The sequence below is a fragment of the Herpailurus yagouaroundi genome, unplaced genomic scaffold, assembly GCF_014898765.1.
Source record: "Herpailurus yagouaroundi ecotype Mexico unplaced genomic scaffold, PumYag 28, whole genome shotgun sequence".
NCBI classification, from domain to species: Eukaryota; Metazoa; Chordata; class Mammalia; order Carnivora; family Felidae; genus Herpailurus; species Herpailurus yagouaroundi.
Genome location: NW_024412376.1, coordinates 38,318,527 through 38,344,938, shown reverse-complemented (window position 1 = coordinate 38,344,938; position 26,412 = coordinate 38,318,527). Strand labels below are relative to the sequence as shown.

At 41.6% G+C, this 26,412-nt stretch overlaps 1 protein-coding gene across 1 annotated transcript in view; it reads right to left on the bottom strand.

Moving 5' to 3' along the window:
* Positions 1 to 25,374, bottom strand: part of SH3D19 (SH3 domain containing 19) — a 188,667-nt gene extending 163,293 nt beyond the window's left edge. The window contains 1 exon segment of the mRNA XM_040472491.1: positions 24,898 to 25,374. Within this exon segment, the coding sequence (XP_040328425.1) occupies positions 24,898 to 25,009 (112 nt within the window). The 5' untranslated portion in view covers positions 25,010 to 25,374.
* Positions 25,375 to 26,412: the final 1,038 nt, after the last annotated feature.

Sequence of the window (26,412 nt, the reverse complement as noted above, 5' to 3'; positions counted from 1 at the left end):
AGTAATCACAGTGAGGGAGGAGGTTAAGAACTTTATTCAGGTTTCAGGGTAAGAAATATAGGTTAAAGACCTCAAGAGTCTGCAAAAAAAAAAAAAGAAGAAGAAGAAGAAAGAAAAAAACCAAACAGACACATTACATTCTTACAGTGAGCATTTATTTAATAAGCAAATTGAATTACAATATATTCCAAAAGCTCAATGTGCCAATTTCTAGTTACAAAAGTTCATGAAAAATAACACACAAAGAATCTTAAAACCAAGTTTTTGCCATAGTTCCAATTTATTCACACTAGCGAACCTTTTAAGAAGGCTGTGGTAGACGATGTTGTTGCCAATGACTCACTGCTCTCCCTGAGGGATTATCCACCCACTCAAGGTACCAGGTGACTTGCAGGGCCTCCTGCAGAAAGACTCCACTTCCCTGCCCACTAACACTGTTGGCCAAAGAAATGTGAGTAGAAGTAATATAAGCTACTTCTGAATAGAAGTTTTAAAAGGTGGCACATGATTTGTCCATTGTTCTTTTTCCCAGTTAAGAGATTGCTCCTTCAGCCAGAATCCCAGAATGAAGAAGACAAGTAAGGCTGGGCTACAGCTCACCAGTTGAATATAACTTATATAAGATATTGAGCTCTAGAGGTTGTTTGTAACCCCAGCATTAAAAACAAAACATGACAGATTTATGACAGATATAGGTGTCTAACAAATAACAATGTATGATCTGTTTGTTTTCCCTTTTCCAGTTGAAGTTTTCTGGTGATCTGCTAAGAAGCAATCTGATGGCTAAAAAAACAAAAAACAAAAAAAATCTTTTAAACGGGAAGGAAATGTGATAGTCTGTTGCAGCAAACTTTTTCCATAAAGGGCTAGACAGCAAATATTTTAGGCTCAAGGGCCACACTGACTGTTACAACTATTCAATTCCATAGATACAGAACAAAAGCAGGCACAGACAATATGTAAATGAATGAGCATGGCTGTGTTACAATAAAACTTTATTTACAAAAACAGTGAGTCAGATTTGCTTCACAGGAGCATAGTTTCAAGATCACTAGACTAATTCCTTCCTATTATCAATGAGAAATTTGAGACCCAGAAAATTAAATCAAGGTCGTACAACTGGTTAGTGGCAAGTTGAGCATCAGAATGTAGATCTCACGAGTCTAGTCCTCTAGAAAAGGTTCTTTTGGGTCACAAGATAGAGATGAGACACACAGGAAAATATAAGTCAGCTTAGGGTAGGTTTTGATTATATCAAATAGCTTTCAACAGTTTGGTTATAAATAAGGATTTGCTTTTCAAGTGATTATGGCTTTCATAAAAAAAAATGAAAATTCTAAGATGGAATAGGTGAACAAATGATGAATTAGTGTTTGAAAAATTATCTTCACAGGAAACACAATTATATACCTCCTTCCTGCTATCATGTTCTCACTTTATCAATCATTTCATCAACAGGACAGCATTTGCTATGATTATTGCAGTAACTCATTTTAAGGCTATTTTTTTAAGTGTAATAAGAGCAACAAATACACTAGACTGGCAGACAATGATTTCACATCGTATTTTAAATTTATTTCTTAAAGTAATACTCACTGGAAGAAACTCAAACAATACAGAAATATATAAAGTGACACACTCTATGCCCTCCTCAATTCCACTCCCCAGAATATTAACACATGACTGATTTATAGCAATCATGACACTGCAATAAAGCTACTTCCCCATTTTTTTAAGAAATTTTTTTAACATTTATTTATTATTGAGAGACAGAGAGAGACAGCATGAGCATGGGACGGGCAGAGAGAGAAGGAGACACAGAATCCAAAGCAGGCTCCAGGCTCTGAGCACAGCACAGAGCCCGATGTGGGGCTCGAACTCACAAACTGGGAGATCGTGACCTGAGCTGAAGTCGGATGCTTAACCGACTGAGCCACCCAGGCACCCCAACTACTTTCCCTTTTAACAACAAAGAGAATATGGAGTTCCCCTGGCCAAATATCCTTTAGAAATCATGGTTTAAAAAGCAACAGAGGAAAAAAATAAAAAATAAAAAAATAAAAAATAAAAAGCAACAGAGAGATTAAAGGTTGTCTATGGCCTGGAAAAGCATGCTACCTATGCAAGGTTTAAAATGGAGGATCTTGGGGCCATCAGCATGGCTCAGTCAGTTAAGCATCTGACTCTTGATTTCAGTTCAGGTCATGATCTCATGGTTTGTGGGGTCAAGCCCTGGCATCAGGTGCTGTGCGAACAGCACAGGAGCCTGCTTGGGATTCCCCTGCCCTGCTCTTTCTCTCTCAAAATAAATAAACATTAAAAAAAATTAAATAGAGGGTTGTGACCCCCCCATTACTGTAACCAAATAAATGAGGCTCCTGAAATACTTTGATAACACTACAGTAGGATATATAGACACTTCAAAATGAGTAAGAATATCCGTACCTTCTAATTTGGTATTTAGTGGGAAAACTTGGGCTAACTTGCTCATAAAAACACTGACAATCTCAGATTTTGTTTAAATCCAAATTTGAGTAACATCAATGAAAATGGCAGAGTCAAGACCTCCCTCCAAAAGTCTATCCTCTGTAAAATCAATAAAAAACTGGCAGAAACTAGCAGAACCAACCCTTCTGGAAACCAACCAAAAGCTTGCAGTAACCTCTTATTGCACTTAAGTCCAATGAAACACTTAAAAACTAGCTGAATTTTAGTTACAGTAATAAGCTTTGTAGCATTTTAATCTACCGTCACCCTACCCCCATTCTCCAGCTTAGTGGTAGCCTTGAAAATAATAGCTTGCCTCCTAGTACCAGGGGAGGAAAAAAAAAAAAAAAAGGAGTAGAACAGACTTCATTCAGCAAAGAGATGTAATACAGTTGACCCTTCAACAATGTGGGGGTTAAGGATGCCGACCCCCACGCGGTCAAAAATCCACATGCGGGCGCCTGGGTAGCTCAGCAAAGCATCTGACTTCAGGTCAGGTCATGATCTCAGTCCGTGATTTTGAGCCGCACATCAGGCTCTGCACTGACAGTTGAGCCTGGATCCTGCTACAGCTTCTGTGTGCCTCTCTCTTTCAGACCCTCCCTGCCTCTCAAAAATAAATACACATTAAAAAAAAAAAAATCCACAAAGAACTTTTGACTCCCCTGAAACTTTTTTTTTTTTTTAATTTTTTTTTTCAACGTTTATTTATTTTTGGGACAGAGAGAGACAGAGCATGAACGGGGGAGGGGCAGAGAGAGAGGGAGACACAGAATCGGAAACAGGCTCCAGGCTCTGAGCCATCAGCCCAGAGCCCGACGCGGGGCTCGAACTCACGGACCGCGAGATCGTGACCTGGCTGAAGTCGGACGCTCAACCGACTGCGCCACCCAGGCGCCCCTTGACTCCCCTGAAACTTAACTACTAAAAGCCTACTGTTGACCAGAAGCCTTATGACATAAACAGTCTATTAACATATACTGTATTACATACTGTATTCTTTTTTTTTTTTTTATGTTTATTTTTGAGAGAGAGCAAGTGGGAGAGGGGCAGAGAAGAGGAAGACAGAATCCCAAGCAGCTCCACCCTGTCTGCGCAGAGCCGGACGTGAGGCTCGAACTCACTAACTGGGAGACCATGACCTGAACAGAAATCAAGTCAGACTTTTAACTGACTGAGCCACCCAGGTGCCTCTATACTGTATTCTTTTTTTTTTTTTTTTCCAACGTTTAATTTTATTTTTGGGACAGAGAGAGACAGAGCATGAACGGGGAAGAGGCAGAGAGAGAGGGAGACACAGAATCGGAAACAGGCTCCAGGCTCTGAGCCATCAGCCCAGAGCCTGACACGGGGCTCGAACTCACGGACCGCGAGATCGTGACTTGGCTGAAGTCGGACGCTCAACCGACTGCGCCACCCAGGCGCCCCTATACTGTATTCTTATAATAAAGTAAGCTAAAGAAAATGTTATTAAGAAAATAGGGAAAATACTTTTATAGTACTATACTGATCAGAAAAAAATCTGTGTACAAGTAGAACCACACCTGTGTTGCTCAAGGGTCAACTGCAATTTGTTTTGACATGTTGGGTGACTGCCTTTGAAGACTTGCACAAAAGACTTGCCTTTACCTTGCTTAACTCAGAACTCTCTTCAAAGTGCTAAAAAGTGGCTAGCTGGAGGAATTTGTTTTAAATATTTACAGGTAAATACATACATTAGCTGCGGCTGCATAAGACTACTGATAACAGTTGGGGAAACAACATACTAACCAAAGATGTTGGGAGGAAAGCCCGGAGAATGAAATGCTTTGGGGAATGAGGGCTTTGAAAAGATCCTGCGTACTCCTGGGGATCTAGAAGGCCATGTGCATTCCCAGGGTGGGCGCATGCTCAGAAAAGATGTGAGAAGGCCCTAAACTCTTCTCTCTGGCTGATCCCCAGCTCTGCACAAGCAGGAAGTGAAAGCTAAACAAAGTTGTACACTAACTGCATGGCTGAGTGTTGAAAATGTGCTGTCATACACACAAAGAGCCCATGGAAAGGACTGGGAGATGTGGGGGAGAGGAGGGATCTAGACATTTAACGAAACTATCTAATCGGTGACCAATAAGGTAATGAAACTGAGACTTCAGTGCCACACATCACAAAGAATACATACTTCACAAAATTAGTTCAGAAAAGTCAGTAAACAAACAACATCCGAAATAAGCATCAATAATAAACACTGGGGTGGGAAAAGAATCTGATTTCCAGAGTTGCTACACTGCAATATTCAAAATGTCCAATTTTCAGGGCACCTGGTTGGCTCAGTGGGTTGTGCGTCCGACTTCGGCTCAGGTCAGGATCTTATTGTCCGTGGGTTTGAGCTCCACGTTGGGCTCTGTGCTGACAGCTCAGAGGCTGGAGCCTGCTTCAGATTCTGTGTCTCCCTTTCTGCCCCTCTCCAGCTTGCACTCTGTCTCTCTCTCTCTCTCTTTCAAAAGCGAATAAATGCTTTAAAAAATTTTTTTAAATAAATAAAAATGTCCAATTTTCAACAAAAAATTACAAGGGATGCAAAGAAACAAGAAAGCATGGCCCACACACTGAGGAAAAAAAGCAATCAATATAAATGGTTCTTGTAGAAGCACAGACACTGAACTTCCTAGACCAACACTTCAAATCAGCAATTTTCAATACATTCACAGAGCTAAAGACACTGTTAATAGAATGGAAAAAGAAAAGCTGCAGACTAGGAGAAATATTTTCAAATTTCGTATCCAACAAAAGATATGAATACAAAATATATGAAGAACTCTTTTTTTTATTTTTTTTTCAACGTTTATTTATTTTTGGGACAGAGAGAGACAGAGCATGAGCGGGGGGAGGGACAGAGAGAGAGAGAGACACAGAATCGGAAACAGGCTCCAGGCTCCGAGCCATCAGCCCAGAGCCCGACGCGGGGCTGGAACTCAGGGACCGCGAGATCGTGACCTGGCCGAAGTCGGACGCTTAACCCAGGCGCCCCTGAAGAACTCTTAAAAACTCCACACTATGGAAACAACCAACCTAATTTTAAAATGTGCAGGGGCACCTGGGTGGCGCAGTCGGTTAAGCGTCCGACTTCGGCCAGGTCACGATCTCGCGGTCCGTGAGTTCGAGCCCCGCGTCGGGCTCTGGGCTGATGGCTCGGAGCCTGGAGCCTGTTTCCGATTCTGTGTCTCCCTCTCTCTCTGCCCCTCCCCCGTTCATGCTCTGTCTCTCTCTGTCCCAAAAATAAATAAACGTTGAAAAAATAAAAATTAAAAAAAAAATAAAATAAAATGTGCAAAATTAGAACATTTTCCCAAAGATGATATATAAGCAATTAGCCACATGAAAAGATGCTCAACATCATTATCCATTAAGGAAATGCACATTAAAGCCACAATTAAAAAAATATCACTACACATCTATCAGAAAAGCTAAAACAAGAAAAACCTGACAATACCAAGTGCTGATGAGGATGTGGAGCAAATGGAACTCTCATACATATGGTGATGATGCAAATTGGCATAGCACCACTCTCGAAAACAGTTTGGCAGTTTCTTACAAACTTAACATACACTTACCATATGACCTAGCAAACTGATATCTAGCTACTTAAACCAGAGAAATAAAAACTTTTATTTGTACAAAGACCTATATGTGAATATTTATAAGCAGCTTATTCATAATCTCCAAAAACCAAAAAGAACCTAAATATCCCTCATCAGGTAAATGGATAAACTGTGGTACATTCCTAGAATTCTACTCAGCAGTAAAATGGAAGAAACTATCGATACGATGTAACAATATGAATGAATCTCTATAACATTGTGTGGAGTGAAAGAAGCCAGTCCTAAATGTCAGATACTTTATGATCCCATTGACACCATATTCTGGAAAAGAGACAAAGAATACATCAGTGGTTGCCAGGGGTTAGGAGTGTAGGGAAGGTTTAACTACCAGGAGCAACACAGGAATTTCAAGGTGATCAAAGTGTTCTGTATCCTGACTGGTGGTAGGCACAAGTATCTATACATGTACTAAAACTCACAGAAGGATGCATCAAAAAAGAAGTCAATGTTACTGTATATACATTTTTTAAAAAATTTTAATGTTTATTTATTTTTGAGAAACAGAGAGAGAAAGAGCACGAGTGGGGGAGGAGCAGAGAGCAAAGGAGACACAGAATCTGAAACAGGCTCCAGGCTCTGAGCTGTCAGCACAGACCCCAACATGGGGCTCGAACTCACAAGCCGTGAGATCATGACCTGTGCCAAAGTCAGACATTTAACTGACTGAGGTACCCAGGTGCCCCAATAAAATTTTAAATTAAAGGAGAAAAAAGACTGCAGGGGTTCAAAGCCTAGTTCCACTTAATTTCTTTGCCTCATTTTTCTCATTTTAAAAACAGAATCTGGGGTACCTGGATGGCTCAGTAGGTTACGACTCTTGGTTTTGGCTTGGGTCACGATCTCATGGTTCATGAGCTCAAGCCCTGACTCTTGGGATTCTCTCTCTCCCTCTCTCTGCCCCTGCCCCTCCCACCATGGTGCTCTTTCCATCTCAAAATAATAATCAAACAAACAACAACAACAACAACAAAAACCCCAGAATCTGCCTATGTGTTTATTAGGAGGATTGCCATGAGTTCCTGACACATATTAAGCACTAAACAAGTGACTGATAAATGTTTTGCTCAAACATGCTAGAAAGTTGGTACTTTTAAAAAACCTACTACTAAGAAATCTAGTTTTCAATTAAAAGAGCAAAGAACTAAAGAATATTGGAATTAAAACCCTTAATTCCTCATTATCACTAAACATTCTTTGGAAACCTATGAGGTGATTAGTACCAAATTCCATTCTGCAAAGTGTGAACCTATGTAAAACCTCTGAACATGAGTGGCTCTATTTTAGGGACTAAAACCTCATCCTGTTCTTTGAAACAGTAACTACACTAGACTATTGAACTGAACAAAAAAAGCATATGACTGAGCACAAGACTATTACACCTATATTCTTTTTTTAAATTGTTTTAATGTTTATTTATTATTTTGAGAGAGAGACAGTGACAGAGCAAGAGTGGGGGAGGGGCAGAGAGAGACAGAAACACAGAATCCAAAGCAGGCTCCAGGCTCTGAGCTGTCAGCACAGAGCCCGATACAGGTCTCGAACTCACACCACGAGATCATGACTTGAGTCGAAGTCAGATGCTTAACCTGAGCCACCCAGGTGGCCCACACCTATACTCTTGATAAAAAAAAAAAAAAAAAAAAGGCAATGCAGAAAATATTTTCCTAATAACTGTACTCAGAATATTAATTAACTGCTATGTGCCCAGAAAACTAATTGTAAAATGTAATTATACCTTCCAATAATAATTTTTGGAAAACAATTTGTGTTAAGTTTCCCAACATTTCCACAAATTGGTAATAAAGACCCCTGGCTTTCACTCCTCTTACTTTGGGTTGCTATCCAAACCTGTGCTCCCTGAACTGCAATTCTTAAACCCCAAATAAACGCTTTTGTTTTATTTCAGCGCTTCCTCTCTTGTCGGTGAACCAGTTTACAGAACCCTTGTGCTCAAGGAGCTACGGAAAAGTTTGTTCCAAGTACTACGTTAAGTACTCATCATTCTATTTAACACTAACAGCTAAATGCTCTCATGAAGGCTTAGTACTAAAGGTTCATTATCACTGCCCCTCTCCTAGAGAGGTTGTCAAATCGCTACCTCCTTTTCACAAGTTGGGGAACGTTCGCAACGCTGGACTTGACGCTTGCTTTGATGCCCTACATCCCATTTGTCTGTTGCCTGGTCGGTCAGTCCTTCCTCAAAGATCTTTAACATCCTCCACATCCATCCTCCACAGCATTCCCTACATACACGGGGTTTGGAACTTAAGAAGCGGCAGCTGCTGCAAGTAACAGCGACCCCGAAATTCCCAGTGTTGCCCTCCTTACCTGAAAATTAGCCTCCGTTTCTTGGTCAAGTATCCAAATCTATGTTTGAACTTTAAAAGCGGGTTCAATCGGGACCCAAGATGGCGGCGCCGTCTGCCGGAAGCAGCCGCTTGGCCAGAGAACCCACAACCCCCTGCGGAGGCCCTGCCACGCCCACCCACCGTGCCTGAAAGTTCAAGACCCCTCGGAGGCCTAGGAGACCCAGAAGGGAGGCCATTCGGAAGGACTCCCAGCTCTGGACTTGACATCCATTTGCTTCCTTTTCAGCCCAAAGCCTGGTACCAGCCTTACTAATGATACCAAAGCTCTTAAACCAGAAAGGAAACAGGAAAACGTGAAGATCTTTAGCGTCAGGGCCTACGGTCTCTTCTCAATAGGGTAGGCCATGGACAGAGTAGGAATTTACTTTCCATCATTGGGTATAAAAGGATTTGCTCAAAATGAAATGTAATTAAATAATAAATGCATTAAATCATTTCCTAAGAGTTCAATTCTATTCTATTTTGCAGCTACGTATTGAATATATGTGCCAGTCACTGTCCTGAGTTATGAGGCCATAACAATGAAAAAACGTTAAGTCTCTCCCCTCGTGGAACTCATTACTAGAAGTCAGAGCATTCAGGTCATACATGGAGTCTGCCAATTTTACCCTCTTCATTCTAATAAACCTCTTAGCATCCCCCAGATCCAAAGGCCTGATAGAAGCAGCTGCAGGTGATTCTCAACTCTCCTCTGCAGGTACTCCACGCCCTACCGTATATACCCCTCAAGTTCCTAGGATAAGGGATCGGGGATGGGTCCAAAAAGGTAGCTATCTATAGTCTGCCCTGCGCCTCTGAAGTAATGTGGCCTGAGAACCCTGCCCACAAGGGTGCAGGACAGTGGCTGGCCAACTTACTTAAAGCCTCTTTCTTGGAGAGGCTGACTGTAAGAAAAACAAGAGAGAGCCAGTTATTCAGTAACTTCAGAAACCATGGAAGTATACAGAAGTAAACTATGTCACAAAAATGGTGGTGTCACTGACATACGAGTAACAGTTATCCCAACTCACAAAGAAATGTTCTCTGGAGTAGCTGTTTACTATCCGTTTCCCAGAGCTACTCTTATTCACAAAGGACTGCTGAAGCTATTTCCTTGGTCTTCCAACTAACTTACCTATGTATCCTTATAATAAGCCGTCATCAGCTGTGTTTAGCCAAAGAGACCTCTATTTCTTGCACTCTAAGAAACATAACTATCACATATATTGCTTTCCCGTTACTTCAACAATAGTGTCTTACAACATTCTTTATGTGCAGCCTCGTTATTCTACAAGATAACACAGGATTAAATAAAATCCCTATATAAAATGCATGGTGGATTCTGTTTGACTACAAGTCATCACAACATGAATTACGTATGAGGAAAACATGTAACAATTCAAGTTACAAGAAATCACACTGAAACCACTCAACATCACATTCTTTAATAGGACACTAAGCCAGTGAGTCTCACCTTCAAAACTTCAAAACTCCCAACTATTCCAGAAGGAATTAATCAGGAAATCTGACAATGGGGTCAGGTGCATAGGTCTTTTTTAAAGCTCTCCGCCTGATTCTGATGCCCAGACAGTGTTAAGAGCCCCAGCACTGAGGTGCAGAGGTAACTGTGGGCATTGTTACTCAAAATGTGGTCCAGGGACCAACAGCAGCAGCAGCATCACCTGGAGCTTGTTAGAAATGCAGAAATCTCAGGCTCCATCCCAAACCTATTAAATTAGGCATCACATTTGTTAAGATCTCCAGGTGACTTGTAGGCATATGGTATATTAAAGTTTGAGAAGCACCATTGCTACCGAAATGTGAAAAATACTCCATACCATGTTACAAAGTTGAATATCTCAAGAAATTTTCTAAGAAGAAACAGGAATAGAACAGTACAGGAGGTGAAATGTTTCTGATACTAGGCATTTCACGTTATTAAGCATCTAATTAAGAGTAATATTCAAATGCAATTCTTATTCCAAATGAATTCTACTTCCAAACCACACCCTCCACTGGCAATAGTTATACTTCAACTGAGTAACACAAATGTACTTTACAATCCCAGATAGCTCCAGTTATCTCCACTCTGTGGGGTGCGGGGAGTTCTTGTGGGGGAAATAAAGAAACAAGGGGTGTAGTGACAAAAAAGGGATCGTTTACATGGGTGGCCCCATGCTGGAGGCCTTCCAGTTTTTTGTGAACACCCCTGTAATAGTTTCAAAGAACTATCTGGAAATGATTTTTATTGCTAGAAAAATTCTCCCCATGTTATGCAAACATTTCCTTCTGCGCCCCTTGTTCTTGGCTAGCTCTCAGAGCAAAAGCATTTAGTTACCTTCCAGTATACTGATTCCTTGATTAATGCATCTTCAGGAAACAATGCTCCAGTACAATAAAAGCAGCCATATCAAACACAAATGAACTCTGCATCCTAAGCGGCAGCCCTGGCACAAAATATAGGGCTCATCAATAATGCAATTGTTAAGCTACTCATAGGTATCAGAGTAGGGACAAAATCACCTCCCTTCGCAGCTTCCATTTATTTATTCCTTGAGAAATATTCAAACCTGGCAATAAGCAAAATGACAACATTAGAAAATTGCTTTCAGATTCTATAGGTTTCCTATAGAATGTCCTAGGAAGACCATGACCCTCTTTAAGAACTATACATCACACAAGACAACTTGGAAGTTCACAAACACGTTCCCTATAATAAACTTATAAAGTAGTTAGAGAATGAATAATTCCCATTCAAAAGATGCAAAAGGAGGGGGGTGGCTCTAAGTGATCTATCCAAGGTCACTTTATAATAAAGAACAAAACAGCAACAAGAATCTAGGTACCCTAAGGTAACTTCCTATTATTAAAATGTGTTAAGCCTCGTGGTAAGAAGAGAAAATAAAATCAAGTTAGAATTTTCATCGGTCAGGAATTGCATTCAGCTGCTAGTTGTACAGGCCTAAGATAATAGTGGCTTTTGGCACAAAAACAGACACATAGACCAATGGAATAGAATAGAAACCCCAGAACTAGACCCACAAACGTATGGCCAACTCATCTTTGACAAAGCAGGAAAGAACATCCAATGGAAAAAAGACAGTCTCTTTAACAAATGGTGCTGGGAGAACTGGACAGCAACATGCAGAAGGTTGAAACTAGACCACTTTCTCACACCATTCACAAAAATAAACTCAAAATGGATAAAGGACCTGAATGTGAGACAGGAAACCATCAAAACCCTAGAGGAGAAAGCAGGAAAAGACCTCTCTGACCTCAGCCGTAGCAATCTCTTACTCGACACATCCCCAAAGGCAAGGGAAATAAAAGCAAAAGTGAATTACTGGGACCTTATGAAGATAAAAAGCTTCTGCACAGCAAAGGAAACAACCAACAAAACGAAAAGGCAACCAACGGAATGGGAAAAGATATTTGCAAATGACATATCGGACAAAGGGCTAGTCTCCAAAATCTATAAAGAGCTCACCAAACTCCACACCCGAAAAGCAAATAACCCAGTGAAGAAATGGGCAGAAAACATGAATAGACACTTCTCTAAAGAAGACATCCGGATGGCCAACAGGCACATGAAAAGATGTTCAGCGTCGCTCCTCATCAGGAAAATACAAATCAAAACCACACTCAGGTATCACCTCAAGCCAGTCAGAGTGGCCAAAATGAACAAATCAGGAGACTATAGATGCTGGAGAGGATGTGGAGAAACGGGAACCCTCTTGCACTGTTGGTGGGAATGCAAATTGGTGCAGCCGCTCTGGAAAGCCGTGTGGAGGTTCCTCAGAAAATTAAAAATAGACCTACCCTATGACCCAGCAATAGCACTGCTAGGAATTTATCCAAGGGACACAGGAGTACTGATGCATAGGGGCACTTGTACCCCAATGTTCATAGCAGCATTCTCAACAATAGCCAAATTATGGAAAGAGCCTAAATGTCCATCAACTGATGAATGGATAAAGAAATTGTGGTTTATATACACTATGGAATACTACGTGGCAATGAGAAAAAATGAAATATGGCCTTTTGTAGCAACGTGGATGGAACTGGAGAGTGTGATGCTAAGTGAAATAAGCCATACAGAGAAAGACAGATACCATATGGTTTCACTCTTATGTGGATCCTGAGAAACTGAACAGGAACCCATGGGGGAGGGGAAGGGAAAAAAAAAAAAAAAAGAGGTTAGAGTGGGAGAGAGCCAAAGCATAAGAGACTGTTGAGAACTGAGAGCAAACTGAGGGTTGATGGGGGGTGGGAGGGAGGAGAGGGTGGGTGATGGGTATTGAGGAGGGCACCTTTTGGGATGAGCACTGGGTGTTGTATGGAAACCAATTTGACAATAAATTTCACATATAAGTAAAAAAAAAAAAAAAAAATAGTGGCTTTAACCAGACAGTTTATGTTTTCTCAAATAAAGGAGGAGGCAGGCAATCAAAAAGCACATATGATGACTCTGTTATCACCAAGAACTAAGATTCCATTGATTTTTCTGCTCCACCATTCTCAGTGCATGACTTCCATCCTCAAGGTAACTTCATGGCCTGGGATGGCTGCTGTGAGCTACACCTCCTTATTCCTGGTAGGAGAGGGAAGGAAGGGCAAAAAAGGATATTCTGTACAGCCAAGTCCCCTTGAAAGCACTTTCCTAGAAACCCCAATAGACTTTTACTTGCATTTCATTAGTAGGCTGGGAGAAGTTTCCTAGGTGGGCACATTGCCACATTTGGCAATACAGGGTTCCACTGACTAAGGAAGAAAGGGATGAATACTGGGTAGGCAACTAGGAGTCTCCGCCATTTCCTAGCTGTGTGACCTTGAGTAGATTATTTACCCCTTCTAGGTCTCATGTTCCTCATGTTTAAAAATGATGGAAATCATCACACCTACCTCACAGGACTGACACAAGGACTAAATGTAGAACAACTACAATACTACCTGGTACCCGCTGCACAATAAATATTAACTATTATCTAATTATCCTAGTCCAGTGCTTTTCCAAATTCCTCTCCTACTCTAACTTCCTCTCAATTTCCAAAATTGGAACACAATTCCTATTAGTCCTATGTGCCTGCTGATACTCTAGTATAAATGAGTTTTATAGGACAACTCAATCAGACATACGTATTTAAAAAAATTATTTTAAGTTTATTCATTTTTGAGAGAGAGACAGAGTGTGAGTGGGGGAGGGGCAGAGAGAGAGGGAGACACAGAATCTGAAGCAGGCTCCAGGCTCTGAGCTGTCAGCACAGAGCCTGATGCGGGGCTCAAATTCATGAACTGCGAGATCATGACCTCAGCCAAAGTTAGATGCTTAGCTGACTGAGCCAGCAGGTACCCTAGATATAGGTCTTTTTTTTTTTTTAATGTTTATTTATTTTTGAGAGAGACAGAGCGCAAGCAGGGGGAGGGGTAGAGAGACAGAATCTGAAGCAGGTTCTACACTGTCAGCACAGAGCCTGACATATGGCTCAAACTCACAAATGGTGAGATCATGACTTGAGCCAAAGTCAGACACTCAACCAACTGAGCCACCCAAGCTCCCCTAGACATGTCTTTTTAAAAATTTTTTTATTTTATTTAATTTTTTGAGAGAAAGAAAGAGCACGAGGGAGGGGGAGGGGGCAGAGGAGAAGACAGAGAGAGAGAGAGAGAGAGAGAGAGAGAATATGAACCTCAAGCAGGCTCCATGCTCAGCACGGAGCCCAAAACGGGCTCAATCCCACAACCATGGGATCATAACCTGAGCCAAAATCAAGAGTCGGACACTCAACCGACTGAGTCACCCAGGGGCCCCATTTGCCTTTCCTTTCTAATTATGAAATGAAATTACGTGCTTGACATCAGCACACACCAGATATTCTGGACAGAATTAGGGAATAGGAATTGAGCTTACATTCCCCCCAAAGGCAGGGTCTAAAGACAATCCCAATGCAGATATTTACAGAGCCTCAAGAAACGAAGGAGACATTACAACAGGAATGGTATCTCCCACACAGAGGAATTCCAAAAAAATTATGTAGGATTCTGCTCTCTAGAAGGTGGAGCATAACTCCTTCCTCCTTATGTGTGGGCTGTGCATAGTCATTTCCTTCACTTCTTACAGTATGGAAAGGGATGGGGGTGGGGGTGGGTTGAGTAACCCTGAAGTAGAGAAACCTGGCAAATACAAACTCAGCTAAATGATCAAGGTCAACATCAACAGTGATAAATGATGCTAATACTATGTACACTTAGTATGTGATAAAAATGTGGCCAACACTCATACCTCCCAAACATCCGTAACTCCAGTCTAAACATGAGGAAAACATCAGACAAATTGTAAGAGGGATATCCTCCAAAATATGTGACCAGTACTCCTGAACACTGTCAAGGCCATCAAAAACAAAGAAAATCTTTGAAACTATCAGAGCCCGAGGGAGCCTGAAGAATTACAACAACCACATGTAATATGGCATTTTAGATGGGATCCTGTAAAACAAGAAGGAATTAGGTAAACACTAAGGGAATCTGAATAAAATATGGATCCTAGTTAATAACGTATCAACATTGGTTAAGATGTGAGATGTTAATAGGGGAAACTGGATGTGGGTGTATGGGAACTCTGTACTATCTTCACAATTTTTCAATAAATCTAAAACTATTCTAAAACACAAAATATATGAAAAAAAAGATAAGATGGTCTACAGCCTGTACCCTTCCCCAGTCTCCTCCATATACCCATTCCCAACCCAAAGGCAATCTTAAAGCTCCTCAAGATGAGGTCTACAGTTAATGAGGGATAGGAACTGGTCTCCACCTCCTTGTAAACAAGAAGACAGGCCTCCTTCCTGACTTTTATCAGGCTATCTCCACTTCCTCTCCAACCTTAATTCCTCTCTGTGCTCTGAAACTACTAAACATGTATTTTCATCTGGTACTTAATCGATAACATTCCCATCATACCTATGTTCAGTACTATAAATTCCCTAGAACATATCTCACGTCTTCCCTTCCACTGATGAAGTAGAACATCATCATTTTAACAGTGGAGCTCCTATCTTGAGCCGGCAGGACAATTTAAACTACTATAACTGGTCTCCCCAAGTGAGGCAATGTTTTGAGCTTTGCATTTTTGGCTCCTCCCTCATCAAAAACGCAGTTCACAAGGAACCCAGAGAAACCTCCACAAGATCTTATCTTGCACATCGGCAAACTTCTATACACCAAGTCAGAAGCTATTTTTTCTTCTCATCTCCTAAAATCATAAAATGTTAAAAGTGGAAGCCTCATCCTTTCAATTAATAAAGCAAAAACCAAGGCCCAGAGAGACATATAAACTGCTAGAGGCTAAAGCTAATCGAGAGAGACTTGATTAAAACCCAAGTGTTCAGAGGATTAGTTTCAAAGTACCATTGAATGCAAAGCAGAAATTATCTAAGGGAAAACGGTATGTTGCCCCCAAAATATAATGTGCCAATGAAATTAGAAGCACTGGATGAATAGTGTCAAAACTGAAAAAATAAATAAATAAAGAGATGCACCCTGATTAAAAATAGGATAGGGCGCCTGGGCGGCTCAACCGGTTAAGCGTCTAACTTCGGCTCAGGTCATGATCTCACGGTTAGTGAGTTGGAACCCCGCATCAGGCTCTTTGCTCATAGCTCACAATCTGGACCTATTTCAGATTCTGTGTCTCTCTGCCTGTATCTCTCCCTCCCTCTCTCTCTCTGCCCCTCCCCTGCTTGTGCTGTCTCTCTCTCCCTCTCTCTCTCTCTCTCTCTCTCAAAAATAAACATTAAAAAAAAAAATGAAGAAGAAAAAAAAGCATATAAGATCACCAACTTACCTCTGATTTGCTGAAATCACTGTGTAAAAGTCACTACAAGCCATGTTAAAATAAGTCTGTATGGGGCAAGGAAAGCCAAATGAGGAACTAGGCTCAATCTTGTAAAATTGGTATATTTCTAAAAGATGAATGAACCCCAAAGCAAAGCAACATAATCATTAGGTTATGAAATGGTGAATATGCAGATTTACCTCCCTTTTCTCCACCAGCCCGAAACCCCATAACTTCTCCCAAATAAAGAAAAATGCGGACACAGCTATGTGTCAGTATTTTACCAGTAATAACAAAAGTATACATAAATAAACGCTAATAACTTTATAGGTATTTACTATGCGTGTACCCACGTTTTAAGGGTATTATCTATGGTAACTCATTTAATCCTCAAACCCTATGCAATAGGTGTTATTAATATTCCCAATTTACAAATAAAGAATGAAAGCACAGAGAGGTTAGGTAACTTGTCCAAGGTCACAGTGAGAGGTAAACTAAAAAATTAACCTTAACAGTTTAGTTCTTTTGCTAAACTCCACTTGGTAGTCACCATGCACTACTTTATGTTCTTATTTATCTTCATTAAAGTGTATTAGCCTAGAAGACATGGATAAATTCCTAGAAACCTAAAACTTCCCAAAACTGAAGGAAGAAATAGAAATTCAAACAGAAAATTTGAATAGACTGATTACTAGCAATGAAATTAAATCAGTAATCAAAAAACTCCCAACAAACAAAAGTCCAGGACCAGATGGCTTCCCAAGAGAATTCTACCAAACATTTAAAGAGGAGTTAACACCTATTCTCAAACTATCCCAAAAAACAGAAGAGGAAGGAAAACCTCCAGATTCATTCTGTGAGACCAGCATTACATTACCCTGATACCAAAATCAAAGACACTACAAAAAAAAAGAAGAAGAAAAAGAACTACAAGCCAATATCTCTAATGAACATAGATGTAAAAATCCTCAACAAAATATTAGCAAACCAAATCTAACAATAAATTTAAAAATATCATTCACCATGATCAGGTGGGATTTATTCCTGGGATGCAAGGGTGGTTCAATATTCACAAATCAATCAATATGATACATCAACAAGAGAAAAGATAAAAATCACATAATCATTGGCGTGCCTGGGTGGCTCAGTCGGTTAAGTGGCCAACTTCGGCTCAGGTCATAATCTCGCGGTCCATGAGTTTGAGCCCCGCGTCGGGCTCTGTGCTGACAGCTCAGAGCCTGGAGCCTGTTCCAGATTCTGTGTCTCCCTCTCTCTGACCCTCCCCCGTTCATGCTCTGTCTCTTTCTGTCTCAAAAATAAATAAAACATTAAAAAAAAATTTTTTAATCATATTATCATTTCAATAGATGCAGAAAAAACATTCTACAAAGTACAACATCCATTCTTGATAAAAACCCTCAACAAAGTAGGGATAGAGGGAATATACCTCAACATAATAAAGCCCATATTATGAAAAATCCACAGCTAACATCATACTCAATGGGGAAAAACAGAGCTTTTTCCTTAGTATCGGGAACAAGATAAGGATGTCCACTCTCCACTTTTATTCAACATAGTGCTAGAAGTCCAAGCCACAGCAATCAGACAAGAAGAAATAAGGCTTCCAAATTGGTAAGGAAGAAAAAAACTATTTGCAAATGACATAATGCTATACATATAGAAAACCCTAAAGACTCCACCCAAAAACAACTAGAACTGATAAATGAATTCAGTAAGGTTGCAAGTTACAAAATCAACATACAGAAAGGGCACCTGGTGGTGCTCAGTCGGTTAAGTGTCCGACTTCGGCTCAGGTCATGATCTCCTGATTCGATTCCTGAGCTTGAGCCCTGCATCCGGCTCTGTCCTGATAGCTCACAGCCTGGAGCCTGCTTCAATTGTGTGTTTCCCTCTCACTCTGCCCCTCCATCACTCATATGCACATGCACGCTCTCTCTCAAAAAATGAACGTTAAAAAAAAATCAATATACAGGAATCTGTTGCATTTCTGCACACTAATAATGAAACAGAAGAAAGAGAAATTAAGAAAACATTCCTATTAACAATTACACCAAAAATAATAAAATATCTAGGAATAAACTTAAACGAAAGAGGTGAAGAACCTGTACTCTAAAAACTATAAAACACTGATGAAAGAAATTGAAGATGACACAAATAAATAGAAAGTTATTCCATGCTCACAGACTGGAAGAACAAACATTGTTAAAATTTCCATAGGACCCAAAGCAATCTACAGTATTTTAATGCAATCCCTATCAAAATACCAAGAGCATTTTTCACAGAACTAAAACAAATAATCCTAAAATTTGTATGGATACACCAAAAACCCAAATAACCAAACCAATCTTGAAAAAGAAAAATGAGGGGCACCTGGGTGTCTCAGTCAGTTAAGGGTCTGACTTTTGGTATCGGTTCAGGTCATGATCTCACACTTCATGAGATTGAGCCCCAGATCGAGCCCGCTTGGGATTCTCTCTTCTTCTCTCTCTGTCCCTTCCCCACTTGTACTCTTTCTCTCTCAAAATAAGTACATAAACTTAGGGGCACCTGGGTGGTGCAGTCGGTTAAGCGTCCAACTTCAGCCAGGTCACGATATCGCGGTCCGTTGAGTTCGAGCCCCGCGTCAGGCTCTGGGCTGATGGCTCAGAGCCTGGAGCCTGTTTCCGATTCTGTGTCTCCCTCTCTCTCTGCCCCTCCCCCATTCATGCTCTGTCTCTCTCTGTCCCAAAAATAAATAAACGTTTGAAAAAAAAAATTTACAAAATAAGTACATAAACTTAAAAAGGAAAAGAAAAAGAAAAGGAAAACAAAACTGGAGGTACCACAATCCCAGATTTCAAGATACACTCCAAAGCTATAGTAATCAAAACAGTATGGTACTGGCACAAAAAAAGACATATGGCTCAATGGAACAGAATAGAGAGCTCAAGTATAAATCCATGATTATATGGTCAATTAATCTACAACAAAAGAGGGAAGAATATGCAGTCTGTTCAACAAATGGTCTTGGGAAAACTGGACAGCTATATGCAAAAGAGTGAAACTAGACCACTTTCTTATACACAAAAATTAACTCAAAATGTATTAAAGACCTAAATGTGAGATCTGAAATCATAAAAATCCTAGAAGAGAGCACAGGCAGGAATTTCTCCAACAATGGCTACAGCATCATTTTTTTAGATATGCCTCCTAAATAAGGGAAACAAAAGCAAAAAAAATAAAACACAAAAAACAAACCCCAAAACTACTGGGACTACAACAAAATAAAAAGTTTCTGCACAGCAGAAGAAACAACAAAATTAAAAGGCAACCCACTGACTGGAAGAAGATATTTGCAAATGACACATCTGACAAAGGGTTAGGATTCAAAATATATAAAGAATTTACACAACTCAACACCAAAAACACAAATAACCCAATTAAAAATGGGCAGAAGACATGAACCAGACATTCTCCAAAGAAGACATACAGATGGCCAACAGACATTTGAAAAGATGCTCAACATCACTAAATATCAGGGAAATGCAAATCTAAACCACAATGAGCGATCACCTCACACCTGTCAGAATGACTAAAATCAACAGCACAAGATTGTTGTGTTGGTGAGGATGTGGAGAAAAAGGAACCCTCTTGCACTGTTGGTGGGAATGCAAACTGGTGGAGTCACTGTGGAAAACAGTCTGGAAGTTCCTTAAAAAATTAAAAATTGAACCATAATATTCAGTAATTCCACTACAGGGTATTTACCCAAAGAATATCAAAACACTAATTTGAAAAGATAAATGCACCCCTATGTTTATTACAGCATTAGTTACAAAAGCCGAATTATGGAAGCAACCATCAAGTGCCCATTGATAGACGAATGGATAAGAAGATGTGGTATATAAACACAATAGAATTTTGTGTCATAAAAAAAGAAAGAAATCTTGCCATTTGCAACGAGATGGGTAGATCTAGAGACTATAATGCTAAGGGATGTAAGTCAAAGAAAGACATATACCTATGATTTCACTCGTGTGGAATTTAAGAAACAAAACACAGGAACAAAGAAGAGACAAACAAACAAAACAGACTCTTAAATATAGAGAACAAAATACAGAGAACAAACTGGTGGTTACCACAGGGGAGATGGGTGGAGGGTGGTGAAACAGGCGAAGGGGATTAAGAGTACACTTATCTTGATGAGCATGGAGTAATGTATAGAATTGCTGAATCACTGTATTGTACCCCTGAAACTAATATAACACTACATTAATTATGCTGGAATTTTCAAAAAATAAAGTATCAGCTTTACCTTTGCCAATTCTATGACACGTCCTTTTAAAGCAGGGAGCCTATTTTATAAATATGTTTGTATTCCATGTATTTTCTACACCATTTTGCACATATTATACTGATGGTGATAACTACACAGGTCTTCTCAAAGAACTTGGTGAATACAGGATTTTTTTTTGTTTAATTTTTTGAGAGAGAGAGAGAGAGAGAGAGAGAAAACATGCACGCGAGCCGGGGAGAGGGGCAGAGGGAAAGAGAAAGAATCTTTTTTTTTTTTTTTTTGAAAGAATCTAAAGCAGGGTGCACGTTCAGTGTGGAGCCCAATGCGGGGCTTGATCCCTGGGATCAAGACTTAAGCCAAAATCAAGAGTCCTATGCTCAACAGACTGAGCCACCCAGGCACCCCGTGAATGCAGAATTTTTAAACAACATGTAAAGGTAGCCAGTTTCCATGGGACTTAAAATAAATTTCTTTTTAATTTTCTTTTTTAATATTTATTCTTGAGAGAGAGAGAGAGCAGGAGCAGGGTAGAGAGATGGGGGGAGACACAGAATCTGAAGCAGGCTCCATGCTCCCAGCTGTCAGCACAGAGCCCAACCCAGGGCTCAAACTCACGAACTTCGAGATCATGACCTGACCTGAAGTCAGAGGCTTAACCAACTGAGCCACTGAGGCGCCCCAGTTTCCTTTTTTTTTTTTTAAAGGTTTATTTATTTTTTTTTTTTTATTTTTTGAGAGAGACAGCAAGAGTGAGTGAGGGAGAGGCAGAGAGAAAAGGAGACAGAGGATCCCAAGTGGGCTCTGTGCTGACAGTAGCAAGCCCGACTTGGGGCTTGAACTCACGAACTTTGGGATCATGACCTAAGCCAAACGGGAGGCTTAACTGAGTCACCCAGATGCCCCAATCCTGCCAGAGTTTACCATAAAGACATCAACATACGGAAAGAATAAATATATTTAGTATTTATTAAACCCTACTAAATTCCTACCACTCTTCCTGGTGATTAGGGGAGGTCAACGAATTTTGCATTCTCTGCCCTTTTGAGAAACAATATAAAAATGCTGGAGGTCAGCCGGAGGGTCTCAGACTCATTTGAGAGTCTGAAGAAAGCTTTAAGACTTTTAAGAAATGCAGGAGATTAGGAGAATATCTTCATGACCTAGGGGTAGAGAAAGCATTCTTTTTTTTTTTTTTTTAATTTTTTTTCAACGTTTATTTATTTTTGGGACAGAGAGAGACAAAGCATGAGCGGGGGGAGGGACAGAGAGAGAGGGAGACACAGAATCGGAAACAGGTTCCAGGCTCTGAGCCATCAGCCCAGAGCCCGACGCGGGGCTCGAACTCACGAACCGCGAGATCGTGACCTGGCTGAAGTCGGACGCTTAACCGACTGTGCCACCCAGGCGCCCCAAGAAAGCATTCTTAACCAAGGGTGACAGAGAGGGAAGAAGGCCACTAACAGTTAAGAGAAAGATTCATAAATACATCTGCATTAAAATTAAGAATTTCCACATCAAAAGAAAGTATAATGAAAACTTTAAAAATAAGCTTGCAGAGTGGAAGAAGACATTTGCAACACATGCAACAAACAAAAGTTGAGATTCCTTGAGTCAGAACTCCAACAAATCAATAAAAATGACAGACAAAACCAGGATATATTTATGCAGTGAAAATAAACTACAAGTGCACATAACAATATGAATAAATCTCACAAACAGTATTGAGTGAAAAGAGTGTAACACTAAAGAATACATATCGGATGGTTCCACTCATATGCAGGTTTTTTTTTTCAATGTTTATTTTTTGAGAGAGACAGAGCACAAGCAGGGAAGGGGCAGAGAAAGAGGGAGACACACAGAATCCAGAGCAGGCTCCAGGCTGAGCTGTCAGCACAGAGCCCGACCCGGGGCTTGAACTCACAAACCCAGGAAATCATGACCTGAGCGGAAGTCGGAGCCACCCAGGCGCCCCATTAGTCATATGAAGTTTTAAAATAAGTAAACCAACATTGTATAGAAATACATATGTGTATGTATATGCATACAGGTAAGACCATACAGAAAAGCAAGGAAACAATAATCGCAAAAGTCAAAATTTAAGTTCGTTCCCTCAAGGGGAAGGAAGGGACCAGGACCAGGAGGGATCAGATCTGCTTCTAAGGAACTGACAATATTCTATTTCTTGACTTGGGCACAGGTTACAGGAGTTTCACTTTATAATTTACAGGTTTTATATGCTCTTCTGAATGTACATTGCAAAAGTAAATAAACACACCTTCACAACCACACCTAAGTTTAGCAGGGAAAGAAGGAGTTCACAGACTCCCTTAAGTCCATAAACCCCAAATGTATGGTGTCAAGTTATGTGAGATCAAAGAAAAAATCTAGATTGTAAAATGGTGGGGGAGGGAGGAAGTCTGAGAACTGGAGAGGTGAAAGATTAGAAAAACAGATGTTAAGCAGAAGAAACATTAAACTTCTGGGTCAGTTCACACTCTCACTTGGATAGAGAACAACATCTAGCACAACTGTAACTAACAAATGCCCAAGCTTGGTAAGGAATGCGATGGTGTCTGAAAAACACAGTTAACTAATGAGGGGAAAGAGGAGGACAGCCTCTAAAGAAATGTGAACTACTAAATAATGTATCCGGAAAAAAGAAGACCAAATGTTGCAAGTTTAACCCTCTGCCCACTCTATAATCTGTCCTTCACCCCTTAATGGAGTCAAGGCATATTACGTGGTTAGAAACTGCAAACACCAATTTCTGAGTGAAAGCGTAGCAAAGTATTACCACAGAATCTAGAAAAGCTTCTGCCAGCCTTGGAATAAATACACATATTGCAACTAAATGATGAACACATATCTGGAGCATATCTAGTCTGACCTCCAACATCCTTTACAGCTCTTCACAATACAGTCCATTTTGAGACAAAGTGAAGCGTTTTGGTGAAGGAAGTAGTAGGAATCGAAGGCAGCCTACGCTGTTTAAATCAGCAATTCAACAGAGGTCCATCTTTGTAAAGTTTTTTCATTGTATTCTCGCAAGAAATATTAATTCATATCCAGCAATTACCCATTATTTCATTAGTCTGGATTATACTAAACAAAACTATCAATTGTTTTCAAAACAACTGGTATTCATGCATAAAATCAAATGCCTTATTTTGATGGAAAATCCTAGTGATGGGCATAAAGAATTATTTTTAAGGTTCCAAGCTCCTACCAAGAGCATCAAATTGACAATTTATGTTCCATCAAATTCTCTCCTTTCACCCCTTCTATCCCTCATTGTTTCCTCACAGACCTGTTATCTTCTAATTCTCCAACTTTCAGGCTAAGGGAGCCACACAGAAAAGCTTCCCCATGACTTGGTGGAATGTTTACTAGGTTCCAATTTCCAAAGAGGCTTTAATGAATCGTTCTCATCTGAATCCTTCTCACTTCTCTATCTCCCTCTTGTTGTCAGCTCCCTAGGATTGTTGTCACTCTAGTTTGTAGATACATGGCTTATCCAGTTGAAGCCAAAGGCCAAAGAACTTCCTCTCCACTATGTTTGACTGAAAAACTGCCCCAGGAAGAGGGAAGGGGTGTGGATCCACACATTCACTCCACCACTTAAGTTCCAAACTATCGATCCGAGCCGCCTTCGTGCACCCAAAAAACATTTTAAAAACCCACAAAAGTAACTATAGACTCAGCAACGAGTCTCAGTCCAAATGAACTGCCTTTTGGCAGGCTACCTCCTGGACTGGTTGGGGGCTCACCTAAAAACTCAAAAGCAAATGCTATAGAGATTATGGTGAGCTCGGGCGGTGGGGGGTAGGGAATAATCAAAGGTCCGAAGTTCAGGAGACAGGAAACCAGCCCAGACTATCAGCACGTGGTTCGACCAGGTAGCCGCAGCGCAGGCAAACCCGACGGGAGGGGTGTCGTCCCCCGAGACTGCCAGACCCAGAGAATTCTTCGCCGGCTTCTGACTCATCTAGAGATAAGTAATCACCCGGGCCCAAAATCAGGAGCTCCTGATTTACTGCGTACGAAACACCTGTAGTTTCGGCTCCGGGACCACTAGCAGGTAGAGAGATCAGTTTGAATTTCCTCGGGCTCGGCCCGCAAGTGAGGATGAGGATGGAAAAGCCACACTACTCTCCCTGCGTCTCGCCGCGCAGTTAAAGGAGCCCGCCCCAACCGGGCGGGTGAGGGAGCCGCCGCAGTCCCGGGCAGGACCCGCGCGGCCCCGGGGCGCCCGTCCCCCGCTACTCCGCGCCCCCTCGCGCTCCCCGCGCCCCTCACCTGCGGCCGAGTGGCCGGACAGCGCACGGCCCCGGGCGCGGCGCGGGCCCCCGAGCTCGCGGCGCTCGCGCAGCTCTTCCTCCTCGTCCTCCCGCCGCCGGCCCTCAGCCATGGACGAGGCGCGGAGACGCAGCCCCGGAACGGCGAGCGAGCCGTGGGCCTTGGTGCTGGGTCCGCGAGCACCCGGCGCTGCACGCCAGCGCCCTCGGGCCCCGGGGGAGGCGGCGGCGGCGGCGGCTACCACCTCTGCGGACTCCACCTGCAGCCCGCGGGGGAGCGGCCGAGCTCCAGCCGGTTTCCCCGCCTCCTCGCGGCGCACCGGCGGCTTCCTTCTCCCAGCTTTCTCTCTCCCACTCTCTTCCCCCTTCCTCCTTCCCTTCCCCGCCCCGCAGAGTTGGAGCCGGGATGGGGCGGGTTGTGGCCGGGCCTCGCCTCCTCGGGGAGGGGTTACCGCCTCTGGGACCGCCCCATAGCCACACGCTGGAACCGCCTGCTCGACCAAAACAAACGTGTACAAAATACATAAATAGGATAGGAAGGGGAAAAGAGGAGGTGGCGTGGCCTCTTCCTGCCTTTTCACAACATCCCGGTGTCAACAGGAAACCCATTTGCTAGACACTTAAACAAAGTAGGGGGAGGGGGAGGGCGAGGAGGGGGAGGAGGGAGAGGCGGAGGCGGCGGAGGAGGAGGAGGAGGAAGAAGAAGAAGAACAACAACAACAACAACAACAGAAGAAGAACCTTCAACAACAACAACAACAACAGCAGCAGCCACAACAACAACAACAGAAGAAGAACCTTCCCGGGGCTGGACGTGGAGAGACCGGTCCGCTGGGAGCCCTGAACTCGGGAACAAGTTTTGCTTGAGCAAACTCTCAAGCCTATGAGCTGCACGCTTTTTTCTTTTCCTCTCTTTTCACCTTTTTAAATGGAGCCTCTCCAGAACACAGAGGATTTTTAGGGCAGTGAAATGATTCTGTATGATATTGTAATGGTGAATACATATCAATATATTTGTCCAAACTCATACGCGTGCAACACCCAGTGAATCCCGATGTAAACCGTGGGCTTTGGGTGATTATGATGTGTCAGTGTAGGTTCCTCAATTGTAACAAATGGATCTCTCTCTGGGGATGTTGATGATGAGGGAGGCTGTGCCTAGGGGAGTGAAATCTCAGTCTTCAGCTCAATTTTGCTATAAACCTAAAACTGCTCTAAAATATAGAGCCTAATTTAAAAGATTTTTTTTTTTTAATCCCAGCCTCACTGGATTCTAGTTATCTTAGAGTTGGGAAGTGACCACAATCCCTGGAAGAAAATGGCTTTAAGAGCCATGTACCTGATTATTTGTTGGGAGGTGATTTGGTGAGGTGTCAGGAGCACTGGTGCTGGAGTCAGAAACTAATTTGAAGCACTTAGCTGCCAGACCTACCCCTGTGAACGTTTTTGAAAGATGAAAAGAACTGTGTAAGAAACGTATTGTGTGTATCTCTGTATAGTACACATCTTAGGTTCA